Source organism: Saccopteryx leptura, chromosome 13 (assembly GCF_036850995.1).
Source record: "Saccopteryx leptura isolate mSacLep1 chromosome 13, mSacLep1_pri_phased_curated, whole genome shotgun sequence".
Taxonomy (NCBI): Eukaryota; Metazoa; Chordata; class Mammalia; order Chiroptera; family Emballonuridae; genus Saccopteryx; species Saccopteryx leptura.
The window spans coordinates 46,136,032-46,156,513 of record NC_089515.1 but is presented as its reverse complement, the minus strand read 5'-3'; the positions used below and the strand labels follow the sequence as shown (position 1 = coordinate 46,156,513).

Here is a 20,482-nt window from a genome sequence, read left to right as displayed (position 1 = left end):
TAAGATCTTAAGAATCAACACTGGTCAGGGGAGGGGTCTGTTCTGCATTCAAAAGTCAAAGGAGGTAACTCACCATGTGACCTTGGGTAAGACACTTCCCCACTCTGGACCTCAGGTTCCTCATATATATAGTGAGTTGATGGGACTAGATGATCTCTATTGTCCTTCAAGTTTAATATCCCATGATTGTCTATGTTTGAAAAGACCCCTGGCAGAAGAGGCAGACATGGGGGAATTAATGGTCAGTATTGAGCCCCAAGTGCAACAACACAGGGAAGTATTTCTTAAGCTCACAATGCCAGAAACAAAAGTCCAGTTGTTCCCAGCTCCTGCACTCACATTGCTTTACCTGTAGGGGCACCTGGTGTATTTGAGGCATAAAATCTAGACACAATGTCCTCTGAGCATGGCACAGAGGCATTAAAGAGCTGCACAAGGGAGTCAGAGGAGAAAGCTTGTTATCAGCGAGGACTCTGTCAGACCCCTTCCCTAGCGTGCTTGCCCCGCGCCCCTTCCGGAGCCAGAGCACCCTGACCTTGTACCCATCACTGCTATTCTGAGTGATTCCCAGCTCTGGAAGGGTGACCCCTATAACTTGGGTGACAATTCTGCAGGTCCCTCTTTCTGGCACCTTCTCTCCCACAGAAGAAATTCAACCAATCTCTAAGAGGAAAACAACTGTACAAGGGTGAGAGAGGAGAAGACGAGACAGGGTGTTCGGCACCTAAAATCTTCCTTGTCTTAGGACATGAAGGGTCAGAACAACAAAAGCTGTTGGTTCACTGGGACCCAAGGACCACAACTCCTAAGAAAAACATCATTACAGCTTTAGAGGGAAATCTCTTTTGGGGGCCACACAGCACCCGTGGGCCCTGGAACTCCAGGTCAGATCCACGAAAAGCAGGGCCAAGCCCGTCCTAGCCTCTGCCAAGGGCCCTGAAGCTGCCTCCGTGAACACAGCCTTTTCCCACATGAGCCGGGATCTGAAGTTTGTTTTCTCTGGAACTCTTTCCCAGGTGGAGCCTCTCCAAGATTCTAATGCTGAAGCCTGAGAGCATAAGAGGCAGTGCTCCAAAACCCTCCATTCCCCTCCTCAGAACAGCCCAGAGCAGAGAGGAAAAGGCATGTGCTGGGGGGAGGGCAGGAGAGACCAGGACCACCACGGCCACTGACCAGCAAAGGCACAGATGGTGGCGGGAGGGCCAAAGAGAAACAGACACACCTCTAAAGAAGACCTCACCCACTGTGGCCCACAGACCCCATGTCTAACTTACTCCTCCATCTGTCAACAGCCTCCCCCAAACTCATCCAGCACTAAGTTACTTGTAAGCCTTCTGTAATTCAGAACAGAGCCTGGTCTTCAGGGACTGTCTAGGTATAAGTTTCCTGAGAAACAAGCCAGAGACTGTGGGATCATTTTGGGAAAGGAAGGGGAGCTGTGAAAACAGGCGAGGGGAGAAGGGGTGCTGAACACCCCTACGGGTTAGATAAGAGGTTCTGAAGCCAACTCCACTGCACCGAAAGCGGTTTAAGTCTTCAAGAGCAAGTCCTTTAAAATTCGCTGTGGCCAAAGAAGGACCAGCTCCTATGGCTGTGCTACAGAGAGGGGTCTAGCCTTCCCAGCCCTCCTGTTTTCCTGACCCCCTCCTGTCCAAGTTTCACCCAGTGCACCCCCGAAACCTGGTCTTGGTTGTTTAGAGCCATCAGCTTTCCAGCACCTGCCGGCGAAAACTTCCCTGAATCTTCTGCCCACACACATCAGGCTCAGGAGTCTCAAGGCCTCCCTTTCTGTCCCTGCTTCTTCCTTTTGTTATCTGACATGATAATTTTATTACCTAACTCCATAAAGTGGTTTAGGTTATGGCCTTGATAAAAGGCCCAATACCAAATGGAGCTCTCTATTGGATTATTTTCCAACATTTCCTCTTCAAATATATTCGTCTGTCATCCCAAAGTTCCTCCTCACAGTAATGCTGAGCACTTACATAGCAATGGCTATGAGAAAAACACTCTATACCCGGGAGTGGGCTGAAATACACCGGAGCCCTGGCACTGAGGTCACGGGTGGCTTGATCACAGGGAAGCAAAGGCACAAAGCAATTCAGATCCTTGTCCAGGGAGAGAGAGAGAGAGCAGGAGAGGTAAACAGGACAGATGTCGAATACGGGGAGCCTGCTCTGCACCCTACCCCGGTCAGGGGCATTCTGGCCTCAGACTCCCCACCTTTCCCAAAGGGGTAAGAAGAGGTGAAATGCTGCAGGCAGACGTAGGCTGAAGAAGGGAGCCTGCCCCAAGCAATGCCCAGACAAGACAATCCTACCATCAGACGCATCATCCCAATCACTCTGGAACCAAAGAGCACTGCCTACAGTTAAGTCAGTATCCCCCAATATCTTTAAAATGTTGATATTATTAACCCCATTTCCCATGTGAAACACTAAGGCTCCAAAATATTTTAAAAACAACAACACTCAAGTTCACTTTGTGGCAGAGTCTGATATTGAATCAAGCTCTTCGTAACCCCCAAGTCCTTATAATTAACAACTTTGCAATATCACTTCCATTTGTTGAAAATCAATATACAGGAAAGAAAGGCTGAAAGGGAGGTCAAGGCAGCAGTGGTGGGGACGCTCTCCAGGGGAAACAGGGCTTTAAGTCCAGCTCTGTCAGCAAGGCAATGGCGGACTAGAGTTCTTTTACCCTCACTTACAGCTTCCCTAGCTGGGGAGGCAAGCATCCTGTGCCCGCACTCCCTCCTATGGCCGCAGGCCAATCCAGCCCTCCCCTGGCTGTTTCCTGTCCCACCCTGTGTAGCCTGCCACGCCCACCACTCTCACAACTCCACTTTGCATGTGTTGGGACCTTCCAAGTAAGAAATTCCAAACCTTATTTAGACATAGACTCCTTCATTTTCCTTTTCTTTCTTTTCTTTTCTTTTCTTTTCTTTTCTTTTCCTTCCCTTCCCTTCCCTTCCCTTCCCTTCCCTTCCCTTCCCTTCCCTTCCCTTCCCTTCCCTTCCCTTCCCTTCCCTTCCCTTCCCTTCCCTTCCCTTCCCTTCCCTTCCCTTCCCTTCCCTTCCCTTCCCTTCCCTTCCCTTCCCTTCCCTTCCCTTCCCTTCCCCTTCCTTCCTTCCTTCTTTCTTTCTTTCTTTCTTTCTTTCTTTCTTTCTTTCTTTCTTTCTTTCTTTCTTTCTTTCGTACTTTTCTTAAATGAGGAGCAGGGAGGCAGAGACAGACTCCCGCATGTGCCCTGTCTGGGATCCACCCGGCAAGCCCACTAGGGGGCAATGCTCTGCCCATCTGGGGCCTTTGCTCCATTGTGACTGGAGCCATTTTAGCGCCATGGTGAGGCCATGGTGCCATCCTCAGAACCCGGGGCCAACTTGCTCCAGTGGAGCCCTGGCTTTGGGAAGGGAAGAGATAGAGAGAAGGGAGAGGTGGAAGAGTTGAGAAGCAGATGGGCGCTTCTCCTGTGTGCCCTTACTGGAAATTGAACCCAACCCAGAACATCCACATGCCGGGCTGATGCCCTACCACTGAGCCAACCAGTCAGGGCAACTCCTTCATTTTCATGTTACTCCTGGGGGTTCAGCTTAGGAAGGATGAAAAATAAACCTCACGAAAGAGAGATAACAATGGGTTTGGAGAGAAGAGTAATTATTCAGGATATATTCACACCTGTAGCAACAGGGTGGCACATTTGAGAAACTCCAGGGAAGTCAGGTATGGTGCTCAGAGGTACTCTCTCCCCAGCACCCTCCCTGGGGCACTATATGAACAAGAAGGGACAGAAAGAATGTATTATGGTGAAGAAAGTTCTGCATCAACACACATCTTTTGCTTTGTGTGGTGCTTCTCCAAGGTCATGGAAAGGTCACCAAGGATTCCTAGTGGTCCTTGGACATAACTATGGTTGTTTTGCTCTGCACTTTGGCCCACTGGTGTGGCCATTGCTTTCTCAATAAAGTTCTTTCTTCTCCTGCCATCAGATTCAACAGAAGGCAAGTGGAACTGACCCAGGTGGGGCAGACACAAATGCCTAGGCTTGCTAGCCACAAACTGGCTTGCCTAAAACTCAGACCTTTCCCTCTGGTGTTCTGAGGTTGCAAACTTAACCTATAGCCCGTGTATGGTTTTAGCTTGTGCCATTTTTCAGAAAAAATTTTTTTTCAAAATTTTGACTTAGTTGCCAACTAAATGTTGTCAACCAGTTTTTATCTACTGCCCACTTTTGTAGCTCTGTTAGTCGTAAAATTTTCTAACCGCCCACCTGTTCCACAGTAATGGCGATTTATAAAGTAGGGAAGTAACTTTGTAAAATTTATAAAGCAGAGTTACAGCAAGTTAAAGCATATAATAATAATTACTTGCCAAGTACTTTATGTCGGATTTTCGCTAAGTTTGGCAGAATAAATCTTTATAAAACAACTTACTATAGTTAAGTCTATCTTTTTATTTATACTTTGGTTGCTCCGATACTGCCCAACATGAAAGCTGGAACACCCACTAGTGGGCGGTAGGGACCAGGTTGACTACCACTGATTTAAAACTTAAAACAATTTCACATTTAAAATAGCCCCATTCTAGCATCCCCTGAAAAGCCAGGAGTCCTGGCAATGTTCCGGCACATTTCTGCCCAGTAACAGTCAGCTAGGCAAAGTGGTGACCACTTGATTTAGTTACAACAAGAAAACGCACTGGGGCCCTGGCAGGTTGGCTCAATAGTAGAATGTCACCCACTGTGTGGATGTCCTGGGTTTGATTGCCAGTCAGAGCACACAGAAGCAACCATCAGCTTCTCTACCCCTCCCCTCCCTTTCTCTCTCTTTCTCTCTCTTCCCCTCCCACAGCCATGGCTTGACTGGTTTGAGCACATCGGCCTCAGGCACTGAGGATGGCTCCATGGAGCCTCTGTCTCAGGCACTAAAAATAGCTCTGTTGTGAGCATGACCACAGATGGGCAGAGCATCAGCCCCAGATGGGGGTGGCTGGGAGGATCCCAGTCAGGGCACATGTAGGAGTCTGTCTCTCTATCTCCCCTCCTCTCATTTGGAAAAGAAGAAAAAAATAAATTAAAGAAAACATGCCGGAAACCACTTACAATGCTGCTGTTGGGGGAAAAGTGTCCCTTCACCAGCTGGCTGTGCCTTCCACATTCCTTGACACATATAAGACACCTGATCCAAAGTTGTCAAGGGTTGGCTAGCAGGATTTTTTAATATAGCTCTTATTTCATGGGGCATGATCTGACCCAAAGTATCCTCACAGCCCTAGTATAGCATGCTACAAAGGGTTCTAGAGGATATTAAAAATGAATTTAGAACTGAAATCTCCCTCTTGTATACTTCATGGCCAAGAGTACTGAACTGGGACAACCAACTTCATTACACAGCACCTCTTCCTATAAAGTTGCCTCAATATCACTGGGAAAATAAATGATGATATTCCCCTGGCCCGTGCATCTAGTCTGGTTCTGGCTGCATGCAGATGCTCAGATGGAGAGGCCTGAGGCCCAAATGTGGTTTAGCTCATGGAACCCTGCCCAGGGGAAGTCAAAGTGGGAGGGCATCCAGGCCCGGGTGAGATCAAAGGTCATGGAACACTGAGATTCTCAGACAAAAGCAAAAGGTTGGTCCCTGAAGGATCCTGAAGGCTCTGTGACTCTTCCCTGATGGGAATTCCAAGGCTCATACTCAAAAGGAGGGGGAGGTGACAGGGGATTCACGCCTGGCATCAGACTCCCCACAATAAGCCAGCCTGCACTTAAAAGCATCAGTCCCAGAGAAAGTGAAACTCCTTCTACATGACACAAATGACGTGATCTCTTAGAATCAAAATATCCCATAAGCCATGGAATAAATTAGTCACATGGTAAAACTCGTTTATCATTCTCAAAAGTAACCACATAAGGGATGTAACACTGGAACATTTCCTCTTGCTTAACCGAGAGGAGAGAGAGCCTCACACAATCCTTTTTCTCTATTTCATTTCCCTCCCTGCACTTCACTTGTCCTTATAGTCAGCATATTTTTGCTTTCTTGATTTTCACCCTTTTCAAATGTTTGAAATGTCTAGAATACAAAAAAGTGTAGAAAATATCAGAACTATGTGCCCAAGACCCAGTACTAATAATTGATGATTTTGATGTCTTCTTTCCCAGTTGTTGAGATAAATGATACATTACACTGTGGTTGTGAACCTATGAGTCCACTCACAATCCTATTCCTGCTCTTGACACTCACTGGAGGTAACCCCTGCCCTGAAATAGACAATTATCCATTTCCGGGCATCTTTTAATAATTTTTCTACATAGGCATGTATCCATAAGCAGATTATAGTATTGTTTTGCCTAAGTTTAAACTGTAAAACAAGAAAAGTTTTCTATAGTAAGCCATGTTAATAGATGTAGCTGTCATCCATTCATCCTAACCGATGTAATCTGCTCTGTGAAAATACTATAAATTACTTGCCTGGTCTACCAACTGAAAGTTATTTCCATTTTATCATTATTTTCAAAAAGGTTGCAATAAATGTTATTATACAAGTCTATGTGAATGTAGAAGAGTTTCTTACAGCAGTAGTTGGCAAACTTTTCTTGTAAAGGACCAGATAGTCAGTATTAAAGAATTTACAAATTATATCGTTTCTGTTGCTGCTACTAAATTCTGCCGTTGCAGTATGAAAGCAGCCATAGGCAATATATAAACAAATGAATGTGTTTCAATAAAACTTTATAAAAACAGGCCGAAGCCAGACGTGGCCCTTGGTCCACGGGCCACAGTTTGCTAACATCTACTCTAGAGGCTTCTTAGTCAAAATGTAGGCATGTGGAGCAGCGCAGCTAGGAGTTTGGCAGAAATGGAGACACTCAGATCCCAATGAATCAACAACTGCATTTTAATAAGCAATTCAAGCAAGTTCTATGAATAAAAATGTCCAGAGCACATATAGTTCTGCAAAGGGCTAAATCCCTGCCCTTACTTTTTAACTCCAGACTAGGAGCCCAGCATGAGAATGAATGAACCTCTGCTTAGCAACCTTCTGTTTGTGCTATTTCTGGTCCATTGGGTTATTTATCTTGTTTTTAGGCCCAGCTATGTGTTCTTATGTTTTTCTGTCATTGCCGTTTGAACAGAGGCAGTGCACTAAAGCATGAACTCACTGCACCATCTTGACCAGAGCCCGATTATTTTTCTTTCTTTCTATATTAGAGAAAAATGTGTTTTCTTTGTTTCCTTAACTGGTGTCCTCAATCCTACTCCAATATCCTTCTTCAATTATTTCCTATCTCTCCGGCATCTCCCATCAGTCCTGTTCTATTCCCCTCTCTACAAAAACCTGTAAATGGCCACTTCTATCTTTGGGTATGTGTGCAGGTACCAAACCCACAGCTGCCACATTCCCTATCACACACCTAGTAAACGATGGAATGTCCTCTACTTGACCAAACCATCTGCTATCTCTCCATGTCCTTAGTTCCTTCAGGTACCAACATTTTTCATAATTCAATTCCAACTGTAACCTCCACTATCTCATATATCACTAATGCTTAACTTCCCCAAATCCGACTTTGATTCCCTCCACAGACACTGACCTCCTGAAGTTCATCAGTGGTCACCCCATAACTCTCTTCACCCTGGTCGTTTCAGAGTGTGGCATCTGGTCCACCTCACATTCTCCACAATACCTACAGTATTGTGCCGCCATCTTTCCACCTTTCTGCTCCCTCTCTTCCTGTTGGCCTCTCTTCCTCCACCTGCACCTATGGCTTTTGTGTCCTCTCATCCCTGACTACTCAGTGTGGTTCTCAGGTCGGCAATAGCAGCATCACCTGGGAGCTCGCTAGAAATGAAAATTCTTGGGCACCACCCCGAACCTACTGAATCAAAACCTGCGTTTTAACAGATTCTTCAGGTGAGTCATATGTTCATGAAATGTGGGAAGTGCCAATCTCGTCACCTTCTCCTCTCTCTACATCTCCCTGTATACTCACTCCGCCATTACTGTCCACCTCCAGCCATGAATTTTATTTTTATTCTCCTAATGTCAACTGGCTACTTGGCATTTCTGTTATTTTACACCAAACCACAAACTTAACATTTCTATAAGCCCGTCCCAAGCAACTTCCCTTGCGGACAGGACAATTCTTTCAAATCACTACCAGTCTTATTGTATCCAGGTACAAACTCTTGGACTCACCCTCATTTCTTGCTAGTGTCTCCCCAATTCCCCTTAACCAAACATCAGGTCTCAGTACTTGCCCTGCACACATCCCTTTACCAGATCCCCACACTTGAGCAAAGCTTGGCAGAAGGTCTGGAAACAGATTGATGGGGCTTTCAAATCCTGGCTGTACCACTTACCAGCTGCGAGTGACTTTAAAACCTTAAACTACCCAGAGCCTCAATTTTCTCTTCTGTAAAATGGATATATCATTACCTATTTCACTGCTGCTGTTGTGATTAAAAAAAAAATCAGGTCAGTACCTGGCACATAAAACACATTTGATAATGAACAAATATTGGTTTATGCTTCAATTTTAGGACCACTGTTTTGGGACTTTGTAACATATTCCTCTGATTCCAGTCCCTAGGTTAGCCTGTCTGAGACACCACTGTCAAATTCTATCACTAAAGCATCACAATCGCCAATCCCCCCTGTTCAGAAGCCACCAGCAACATGAAAGTCCTGTTCATGAATCCCACAAGCGGCCCTCCTGGCCTGTCCCCCACTCCTCCCTGCTCAGTCTCTGGGTCAGATAAACTCTCCACTGACCACACCTTATACTTTTTAGCTTCTGTCCTCTCTTCCACAGGATTCTGCTGTCCTAAATGTTTATCTCCTCACTTAGTGTCCCCTTCCAATTCCCATTAACCCTTCAATAACCAGCTCAAGTCTCACTGTTTGTGTAAGTAACTTGGCAGTTAATTGTGAATTTCTGAGATTGTTCTTCTCCTGTTACCTAGAACTACTTTAAATATATATACTACAGTGAAATTTTTCATTCCTTTCACCTATCGATAAGATAATTTCTAAAAAAAAAAAAACCTAACATCTGCAAGCATCTACACATGTTCAGACAATGAGTTGAGCAGTGTGATGGACTTCCCCATCTAACCTTCACGCATTCCTGTGACGTGAGAGCTGTGATGGTCCCTGGTTTGTGAACAAGGCAACGTAGGGGCAGAAAGGCTCATGACTCATGCCAGGCTGCCCTGTTCACCGCAGCAGGGGCAGGATGGACCCAGGCTGTCTCGTTCCAGCTCCCATGCACTTCACCCTCTGCCACATGGACACCCAACCAGGACGCACATCCCAGAGCTCTACCTGTGTCCCACCTGATAGACCAGGATTTCCTGAGAAGAAACCATGTGACATGACTCACATGCACGCCTGTGCGTGAGTCTGTATAACAATGCACCACGTTGTTTTGAGGTTCTACTCTAGGATCTCGGCATTTGCAAAGAATTTCTTCTTCTAAAAACATTAAAAAAAATAACTCTGTGAGGTAAAAAAAAAAAAAAAGAAGAAGAAAAAGACTGTTATCTTAACATCAATGCCTCCTACTCGGGACTTGATGACAGGTCCTTCCAGAACCAGTCCTCAAGTCATCTGCAATGCCACAGTGCCTGGTTTTCCTCAAGGTCATGGCCACAGTGTTTAGGATCCAATGAGCAAAAAAGCAAAGGCCAGAATCTGGCAGGAAATGAAATCAATAAAGTCCAAATCCTCGGGTGGTATCAATTTTAAGCAGATTATCTTAGAACAGGGCATGGCTAATAGGATCAGAGAGTTGGCACATTCTAAATTTATAGCCCTAAAAACACTATAAACCTATGAGTTGCTTCTCTGGTTCCGAATCCCGAGGATTAGTGATGATGATGAAGATATTGAAAATGATGAAGAGGAGAAATGGAAAAGAAGGCAGAGGATAAGGCCCCACCCTGATACAGATAGAGCAACAGTTCTTAACCTTTCTTGGGGTCTTCTTGAATTTGACAAAAATATACACATACACACACAGACGCACAGAAAGGATGCATCCATTTGGGACCATACAAGTGCCTCGGTCTAGCTGACCCAGTTTAAGAGTACAGATATGTGCTGTGATGGTCACAAAGTGTCAGCACTTTGCAAAGACAGACACTGTGGTGACAGCAGCAGATGCAAACTCCAGTCTGAGCTCTCACTGTGCTCCAAATCTCCAAATTCCTGGCCTGGCTAACAGCCCTTGGGCTCTATGCTCAGAGCTGGATGAAGGGAGAAGAAAAATCAAGAGTAAGACACAATTACTGCCCTAGCAAAACTTAAAACCCAGGGCCAAAAAGGTGAGGTATATGCCTTTCTAAGCTTGCCTAGCAATAATTTTTCAAATACCTGAGTATCAATCTTCTAAGAGCAAAAAAAGGGGGGAATTTAAAATCAACTAAGATCCTCAAACAAATAACAGTACAGGACCTACTCCAGTGAGTACCCAGAGAGAATTATTGCCCAGAGGTGGGGAGCTCAGTGTGGGGAGTGATGACAATTGAGAGGGAAAGAAGGAAGGAAAGATGGTCACTAGGCAGAAATGCATGGGGGACATTGCAAATGGTGGGAAGAGCATGGATAAAGTGTCATAAAGGAGGGTTGTTATGAGGTGAGTTGTGCCCTCCAAAAGACAGCCCCAATACTTCAGAATGTGATCTTATTTGGAAACAATATCTTTGCAGATGATCAAGTTAAGGTTAAGTTTATTAGGGTAAACCCCTAATTCAAAGTGACTGTGTCTTTATATAAAGAGGAAATTTGGGCCCTGGCTGGTTGGCTCAGTGGATAGAGTCTTGGCCTGGCATGCGGACGTCCAGGTTCAATCCCCAGTCAGGCATACATGAGAAGCGACCATCTGCTTCTCTCCCCTTCCTACTCCCTCTTCTCCCCTCTTCCCCTCTCATAGCCAGTGGTTCGATTTGTCACAGTGTCATCCCTGGGCACTGAGGTTAGCTTGGTTGATTCAAGCACTGGCCTCAGATGGGGGCTGCCGGGTAGATCCCAGTCGAGGCACATGTGGGTATCTGTCTATCTCCCCTCCTCTCACTTAAAAAAGGGGGGGATGAAATTTGGACACACAGATACACACACACAGCCATGTGAACATGAAGGCAGAGACTGGGGTTATACGTCTACAAGGAGAGTCCAAGATTGCTGACTGGAAGCCAGGAGAGAGCCATAGAAGTGATCCTTCCCTAGAGTCCCAGAGCGAGCACAGCTGACACCTTGACCTTGAACTTCTGACCTCTGGAACAGAGACAGTGAATTCCCGTTGTTCTACAACATATTTGTGGCATTCTGTTACAGCAGCCCCGGGAAACTAAGCCAGGGATGCTCCTTCAGAAAGGCAGAGTTTGTTTTGCCTGGAATATAAAGCAGGAGTGAGAGAGAAATGGGGAGTTAGCTCTGCAGGAGGGGTTAGGAAAACAGCGCCGGGACCACCTGTGAGCAATCTCTTAAAACTAGGACAGCAGCAATCTAATGACAGTAGTGCAGCTGCACTGTGAATTCAGAAGCAGGGACTGGCATGAAGCAGTGGGCGGACAGATGAAGACTGAGAGATGGATACGTGAAAGGAGATGGATGAGAGATCAATAGATATGGCATGGGTGGATACATGGATAAGAGATTTAGACTAAATGATGTGTCAACTAAAAACAAGGACCTTTCCACTCAATGTAAAAAATCAATTTCAAAATGTTGAACTGTCTCCCATCCTGTGTTTTCCACACTGATCTGGGAGAGAAAAAGTCCTGTAAACTCACAGGAGTTACACATCCCTGCTCAGGCAAACACACTCAGCCTGCACTTACCAACTTGACCTCCGCCCAGAGGGACACCACCCCTGGTTCGGGACCTCTGACCTAGGCTGAACCGGCCAGGGTATACAGGAAAGGACCTCACAAAGCAGTACTGGAAGAACAGTGGACATTCTTAGAAGTTAACAAAGTTGGAGGCTCAACTTCCTTGCAGCAGGTTGCATTTGTGCTGAGGCTTGAAAGAGAGATGAGATTTCTAAGACGATAGGAAAGAAAGTTATTCCGAGCAGAAAGAACCATGTGAGCGATGGTCTTAGTGGGGATGAACAAGATATGTCTGAGGAAGCACATGGAGCTCCCACTGGGAAATAAATGAAGACAGCTTGGAGCAGATCTTGAAGTAACTGGGGAGTTTGGGTGATGGGTAAGTCTTGGTAATCTGAAAGAGGGGACAAGCTGAGAACAGACAAAGGGGAATGAAAGAGAGGGGTGGGTATGGCTGGACAGGGCAGGGCAGAGGCTGGCAATCTATCTGCCAAGGCCCAGCAAGTAAATATTTCTGGCTTTGCAGGCCATACGGTCCCTATTGCAACTACTCAACTCTGCCGTAGTTGCACAAAAGCCACCGTCGACGTGTGATGAATGAGCATGGCTAAGCTCCCATAAATTTTATTTACAGACACCGAAATTTGAATTTCATATAATTTTCACGTGTTACAAAAGATGATTCTTCTTTTGAGATTTGTCCAATGATTTAAAAATATAAAAACTATTCTTAGCTCCTGAGCTGTATGATAAAAGGCAGTAGGCTGGACTCATCCCACAGGCTGTAGTGTGCAGACCCCTGGGTTACAGGGTGACCAAAACAGGCTGGACAACGGTGTATCAGGGCTGGATTGTAGGACAGCCAAGGGGATGGATGCCCGGAAAACGCGAAGGCCGCTTATGCAAAGCAGGAGCTTTCTGACTGAATGTAGGAGGTGAAGGAGGACACGAAGGAGGAGGTGGGGTCTCAGCAGTCCCAGGGATCTCAGGTGGGACTGATGACAGACCATCAGCAACACTGGGGGGCCCCTGAAAAGGGCAGGTGATGCTTTCAGCACAAACCCAGGGGAGCATCCTACAACCCTTAAAGGAAGTGTGGCCATAATTGGTGTAGGAATTAGAAACCTCATTCCCGGGACTTTACCTCAAACAGAAGGCAAGACCCTTGACATTAAATGCTCTCCAAGCTACACATTACAGCACCCCAAGTCACACTCAGCTCCAAGCTCTCTGTCCACTCCTGCAGAGTGGATCCAACTCAGATGTGATAAGCCCAGTGAGAGAACTGAGTCTAATGTTAGGTCAACTTATTTCACAAACGCCGTACGTGGATGAATCCTCCTGGCATCTCCCTGTGCACCACCCCGCCAAGCACACCACTGTCTTGGGAAGCAGGAGTCTGAGTCTCAGGCTCTCGGCTACCACCGCAGCCAACTCACTCAGTGCCTAAGTGGTCCTGCTCTCTCTTCTGCAAATGAGGATGAAAGTATCTTTCTTGATGGAGGAGCCAAGACCAAGGTGTAATTACTGTGACTGTTTAACATGGCGACATGGGGAAGGGGAATGACAATCCTAGCCATTCACTTCTAGTGCTGCCATCACCCAGTTCTAGATTACATGCAAGTGATGTCACCTCCCTGAGCTCAGTCTTTCCAAAGTATAATGGAGACAATTACAGTTACCTTGGAAATCTGAGAAGTCACATACATGCATATGAAGTACATAGCTCAGTGCCTGGCCACAATCAGCATAATTAGATTCTAATTCCAAAAATGGCACACATGCAACTTGCAGGAACACAGCCATACATGCTCTGAGAAGGAAGAGAGACCAGGCAGTGAAGTGACAAGAGATGCTGGCTTCGAGCTCTCCATTACAGAATCCCTTGATTCTGCAAATCCATCAGAATACCAGGCAATGGCAGTGTGAATGCAGCTGTATTCTTATCACCCTGGGTGACCCTTCTCAGGTCTGTTGTTCTAGGTTGCCAGGCTCTGGAAGGTAGTCCACCTGCCAATACACACCCAGACAGACACAGATAGCAGAAAGACTGTTCTTACATTAAATGACTTTTGACAGATCATGTGCTCTCAATTCCAAAACACTATCCCTCCCAGGTGTCCAACAGACAGAGTCACACATTGTGTAACCACCGGGGCCCCAAAGCATGTGAAGTGTGTGAACTGGTAGCAGATTGGAAAGCATGGGTTCACTCATCCTAAAAGCCTTACTCTTCCCCAAGTATCAAGTGTGATCAAGTCTTACACTAACAGTACTCTGATGAATACAGGTCTTTGACAGCAAGGGACAGTTATAAAATTGGGATACCACTCCTACATAAGAAACCTGAGGTCAACCCTGACTGATTGGCTTAGTGGCAGAGCATTGCCTGACAATTGGATGTCCTGGGTTTGATTCCCGGTCACAGCACAGAGAAGTGCCCATCTGCTTCTCTACCCCTCACTTTTCACTTCTCTCTCTCTCCCTCTCCTGCAGCCATGGTTCGATTGGAGTGAGTTGGCCCCAGGCGCTGAGGATGGCTCCATGGCCTCCACCTTAGGTGCCAAGAAGAGCTTGGTTGCTGAGCAACAGAACAACTTCCCAGATGGGCAGAGCATCGCCCCCTAGTGGGCTTGCCAGGTGGAGCACAGTCAGGACACATGCAGAAGGTCTGTCTCTCTGCCTCCCCTCCTCTCACTGAATGGATGGATGGATGGATGGATGGATGGATGGAAGGAAGGAAGGAAGGAAGGAAGGAGAAAGAAAGAAAGAAAGAAAGAAAGAAAGAAAGAAAGAAAGAAAGAAAGAAAGAAAGAAAGAAAGAAAGAAAGGAAGGAAGAAAGAAAGAAAGAGAGAAAGGAGAAAGGAAAAGAAAAGAGAAAAGAGAAGAAAAAAAAGGGAAGGAAGGAAGGAACCAAGGAACCAAGGAACCAACCAACCAACTTGGGGTCATGGTTTCACAGAGATGCACCATAGCATTTAGAAAAACGTGTGTGCCTTTGGGCACTTGTAGATACCAAGGCTCGTGTCATCACACAATGTGTACTGGTGCAGCAGAATGAGAATTAAATGAACAATCAGATGCCCCAGCCTTGTGGGACAGTGAAGAGTCATTACCTCACTAAGCTTCAGATTTTCGATGTGAAAAAGGGAAAGAAAAGTTTACCCATCCTCCCTCACCAGAATGTGGGAGCCCGCTTTGAAAGCTTCCATGCAGGATCTCTCAGCCTGGACACTGCTGACATGCTAAGCCAGATCATTCTTGATTGTAGGGGGCTGTCCTATGTACTGCAGGATGTTTCTTAGCACCCCTCTATCCACTAGATGATAGTAGCCCCCTCCACCCCACTGGGACAACCAAAGCTGTCTGCAGACATTCTCAACTGTCCCCTGGGGGCCAAGTCACCCTGGTTAAGAGAGCTGCAACTTTGCGTTCTGCACAAGTAGGAAATTTTCACTGCAACTGTACTTCAGGAACTGGGGGAATCAGCACCTTTCAAGCTAACTAGAGTTTGTCTTCAATCATAACATATCCTGATGCTCTCTGAAGCCCACAGAATAAGGGCTGAGATCATTGTGGCTGCCTGCAGTGGCTGTGTGTGCCATGGCTGTGGGCAGTGTGGCCAAGGATGCCTTGTCTGAAAGTGCTGTAGGGCAGGGGCCATGCGAGCAGTGATGCCTACACAGCAGTGGTGTGAGTCAGGGTGACAAGCAACCCACACTGGACTCTTACGGGTGATTTTTTTGCTCTATATAAGTTCATGCATTTTTTAATCTATGTAAACTCTGCCAACCACCCCTTATTATACCGTATCTAGGGGTTTCATCATTTTTAATCAGTTTCTCCTTGGTGACAGAAACAGAAACTAGGGAACCTTCAATACCCGTTATGCCGACCAAGTGCAACGGAGATGCCATCAGAGCCATCTCCTGTGCTGCAAGCTTGCTAATTAAAGGCCCCCAAAGAGCAGAGATAAAAAGGTCAAATGAGACTTGTTCCGGATTCAGTGATTTACTACCTTGTATGATGGGTTCCCATGTGCCTGGGAAGAAAAGTCACGGCAGGGCGGGGCGGGGCGGGGTGGGGCAGGGCAGGGCAGGGCGGGGCAGGGTGGAGCAAAGTGGGGTGGGAAGGGTGTTGCTGGATGCAAAGCTGACCTCAGGGCCCAGATAGACTGGGATGCGCAGGAATGAGGGAAGGAAAGGCCATCAATCTGCCACAACTGAGATCCCCTGAGCCACCCCATTCCCAGGCATTCCCCAGAGTAAAGCAAGGCTTTGGCTGATGCTTCTGAAAGTGTCTCTCCTCCGCCCACCTGCCTACTTTGTCAAGTGGGTTTGGGTGTGAAGCCACTGACTTGGCTCCGAGGATATTTTAGCCAACACTCTGAAGAGGTGTGCCATGGCTCTATTTTCAAGGTGCCGGTGCGTGTGATTCTGCGGTCCCACACACTGCTCTTTACGAAGTGCTGCAGGAATGGCTTCTCTTACGCCACAACATTTGGGAAAGTTATTCTTTCTCCGAACAACAGCCTGTCACCCGGGATGTTTACTTGTGTGCTTTGGCCACCAGGATGCCCACAGACAAAGCTGCAGGCTCCCTCTAGCAGCCGGCACTTAATAGACTAATCCCTATTTTTAATAGGCTAATCTTGCTACCAGTTTTATTTCCTTATCCTTAGGCCCCTGATTTCTCGGTACTCTCTCCCCTTCATTTATATTGTTGCATTGCCTGTATATACTTTTGCAAACACATTTTGCTATAAGATAGGGTATCACTAAATAAATTACATCAAGATGTCTTCCCTCCTCCCGTATAAATTTCATTTGCCATGCACTGAGCCATGTAGATAGTTCCCTGGGAGAGCTTTAGGGGGCCCCAACCCCACAAAGCTTCTATGGGTAGGGGCTTGACGAGGCACTGGGGGCATCTCTAAGACTACAGCTGTGAGAACTTGGATAGATTCACAATTCTGGGTCAGATGAGGAAGCTGGTGAATAAGAATAGCCCTTATCAGAGAGGGGGGGGTTCTACTGCATTATGATAAGATTCAATAGGACTAGACACATTCCCACAATCATCTATGTTACCCTATTCATTTCAAAAGTAATTGAAATGCTGATTTTATAGCTCCTGGCCCACAGACTTGGGGATTCGGAGTGTGCAGAGCTCAAATTTCTTGGTGTTACGATGGTCATAGTCAAAGTGTGTGTGGGGTATACAGTGGTACCTTGAGATACGAGTAGACCAATATACAAATTTTTTAAGATACGAACTGCGACTCGGTCCATATTTTTGTTCGAGATCCCAGCGAAATTCCGAAATAGGAGTCGTGACTCGGGAAGCTGCCTCTAGTTGGCGCGTTGGCGCACGGGTCCAGTATGGGCAGCACAACACCAGCATCTCGTTCTTTCTCACGTGTTCCCCTCAGAATCAAGTCGAATCTTGTGTGCTGTACTCATTCTTGCATCATTTTTGCATTTTTTACTAATTTTTTTTGTGTGCTATTAATGGGGCCAAAGAAAGTGAGTGTAAAGGACAGTGGTGAGAAAAAGAAGAGAATGATGTCGATAGAAGCAAGAAATAATAGAAAAGCATGAGCGTGGTGTACAAGTGATTGAACTGGCAAGGCTGTACAACCACAACACACCTACAATTTGTATCATCCTTAAACAAAAGGATGCCATCAAAATCGCAAATCCAGCGAAAGGAACTACAATTCTGTCCCAGTTAAGAACAAATATCCATGAAGAAATGGAGAAGCTTCTGCTGGTGTGGGTGAAAGAGAAAGAGCTGGCAGGAGATACAGTGATGGAGACTGTAATATGCAAAAAGGCACGTATTATTTACAGCGACTTGAAGAAGAAAGAACCATCAACCTCAAAAGAGGCAGCAGAAGATATGTTTAAGGCAAGTCATGGCTGGTTTGAAAATTTCAAGAAGAGATCTGGCATTCACTAGGTGGTGAGGCGTGGTAAATCTGCGAGTCCTGACATTAAGGCAGGTGAGGAGTACATCGCACGTTTTGCTGCGCTTATCGCAAAGGAAGGCTACATCCCCCAACAAGTGTTCAACTGTGATGAAACAAGATTGTCTTGGAAAAAAAATGCCCCGGACGACATTCATCACCGCAGAGGAGAAGAAGCTGCCAGGCCATAAACCCACGAAGGACTGTCTGACCATTGCATTGTGTGCAAATGCTAGCGGTGACTGTAAAGTAAAGCCACTGTTAGTGTATCATCCTGAAAATCCTCAAGCCTTTAAGAATCACAAGATTCTTAAAGAAAAACTGCAGGTTATGTGGTGCGCCAATGCTAGAGCATGGGTTATGCGGCAGTTTTTTTATTGAATGGTAAATCTCATCTTTGGTCCTGCAGTGAAGAAATATATATCTTCAAGAAAATAAATTCCCGATGAAAGCATTACTAATCCTTGATAATGCTCCAGCCCACCCACCTGGTTTTGAAGATGACATTCTCGTTGAGTTCAAATTCATGAAAGTCCTCTACCTCCCACCCAACACGACTTCAATCTTGCAACCTATGGATCAGCAGGTCATTTCCAACTTTAAAAAGCTTCACACAAAGCACTTGTTCTGCCGCTGTTTTGAGGTGACCGAGAATACAATTCTAACCCTTCGAGAGTTTTGGAAAGATCACTACAACATCATGATATGTTTACAAAATTATTGACTTGGCATGGCAAGAGGTTACAAGAACCTTGAACTCGGCATGGAAAAAGTTATGGCCTGATGTTGTTGCAGGCAGGGACTTCGAAGGATTCGAACCAGAGACCAAGACCTAGGTAGAAGCGTTGGAGGAGACTGTGTCCCTTGGAAAGTCGATGGGTCTGGAGGTAGATGAGGGTGATGTAAACGAGCTCGTCAAGGAACATGAGGAAGAACTCTCAACTGAGGAGTTGAAGGAGCTACAGATCATGCAACATACGGAGCTTCTGCAAGAGATCAGTAGGGAGGAGGAGGTAGAGTCGGAGGAAATGATTTCTACAAGTGAAATTAAAGATATGTTGGCAATGTGGGAGAAGCTTTCAATTTTCATTGAAAAGAAACACCCAGAAAAGTTTCAACTGGTTGTGCTTCAGCATTTTTTAATGACACTTGTTTGTCACATTTCCATAATATTTTAAAAGGCAGGCAAAAGCAAACCTCTTTGGATAGATTTTTTCAAAAGTCCTGCAAGTGAAAGTGCTGAAAGTGCAGCCAAAAAGGCAAAAACAGGTGATGATTAAATTAAAAATACATAATGTTAAGCTTAGGTTAAGTTTAAAGTTAAGAAAGTGCAGTTTTTTACAATTAAGTTTTTGTGGTTTCATTTTAAGAAAGTGCAGTTTTAGTTTTGTTTAAAGAAAATGTAGTTTTAGTTTACATTTAGTGTTAAGAAAGTGCAGTTTTAGTTTATGTGTCTACAGTGCCTGCATCCCTTCCTCCCTCCCTCCTCCACCATTCACCTCCGTTAGCCGCACTCTTCTGTCTCCAAGGTAAGAATACAGTACTAAATAACACTTTTTTCTTTTATTTCATATATTTTGTTATGCATTGGTAAAGTATACATGTGTGTTTCTTAATTAAAAACGTCTTTTTTCATAATTTAGGATGGTTTGGGGATGTTTCACAGTGCTGGAATAGATTAAATCTATTTCAGTTATTTTAAGTGGGAGAAATTTGTTTGATATATGAGTTGACTGACTTACAAACTCGGTTACAGAACAAATTAAACTCGTATCTCAAGGTACCACTGCATATACTTTCTTTGTTCTCAGTAGAGTAATCCAGGAGTCGTGCATGGAGTCACAGGGTTCAGGCACAGTTGTAAGAACTAAGTCGTGAATATGAACCAATATGTTCATCATCATGTTAAAATGTTAAAGTACGCCCGTACTAGTTGATAACTAGCCATTGCCTTGAGTCCCTAGACCCTCAATACTACTGAGTCACCCGCTCGCCTCCCTCTGAGACACTACAATCCAGCAATAAGGAGCTCATGCAAGGGCACGGTCTGGTGTAGGCATCTGTTCAAATTGGGCAGTGTCCATGTAGCTTGGTGTTTTAAAAATAATTTTTTAAACACTGAGATATAATTCACTATTTTAAAGTATACAATTTAGTGTTTTAATACACTCAAAATCTGTACAACTATCACCCCATGTAACCCTTGAATATTTTTATTATTTTCTCACACACAATCTAAACAATCCATCCCCATTAGCAGCCCTCCCACCCCCTCTCCCTTCAGCCCATGGCCACTGCTACTCTACTTTCTGTCACTCTGAGTTTGCCTACTGTGAACAAATCATATAAATGGAAACCTAAAATGTATAGTTTTCGGTGTCTGGCCTCTTTGACTTACAAAATAACATTTCAAGGTGCACCATGTTGTAGCATGTGTCAGTATGCATTCCTTATGGTGCAGTACTATTCCACTGGACGAACATACTACATTTTTAACCCATTTTTCAGTTGAAGGGCACTGCACTGCTTTCTCTTTTTAGCTATTATGAACAGTCCTACTATGAACATTAATGTACACAGTTTTGCATATAGACATGCTTCCAATTCTCTTGCGTCTACACCGAAGTGTGGAATTGCTGCGTCCTGTGGTAACTCTGTAACCTTTTGGGGAAATGATCGA

General features: G+C 45.4%; 1 protein-coding gene across 4 annotated transcripts in view; it reads right to left on the bottom strand.

Annotated features, from left to right (window-relative positions):
- NTRK3 (neurotrophic receptor tyrosine kinase 3) overlaps positions 1-20,482 on the bottom strand; it is a 347,391-nt gene that overhangs the window by 95,117 nt on the left and 231,792 nt on the right. The window contains exon 14 of one of the 4 annotated variants that reach the window (XM_066355623.1): positions 74-208. The exons of the other annotated variants lie outside the window; for them this stretch is intronic. Within the exon in view, the coding sequence (XP_066211720.1) occupies positions 74-208 (135 nt within the window). The remainder of the gene's footprint in view (positions 1-73; positions 209-20,482) is intronic. 4 annotated transcript variants of the gene reach the window in all.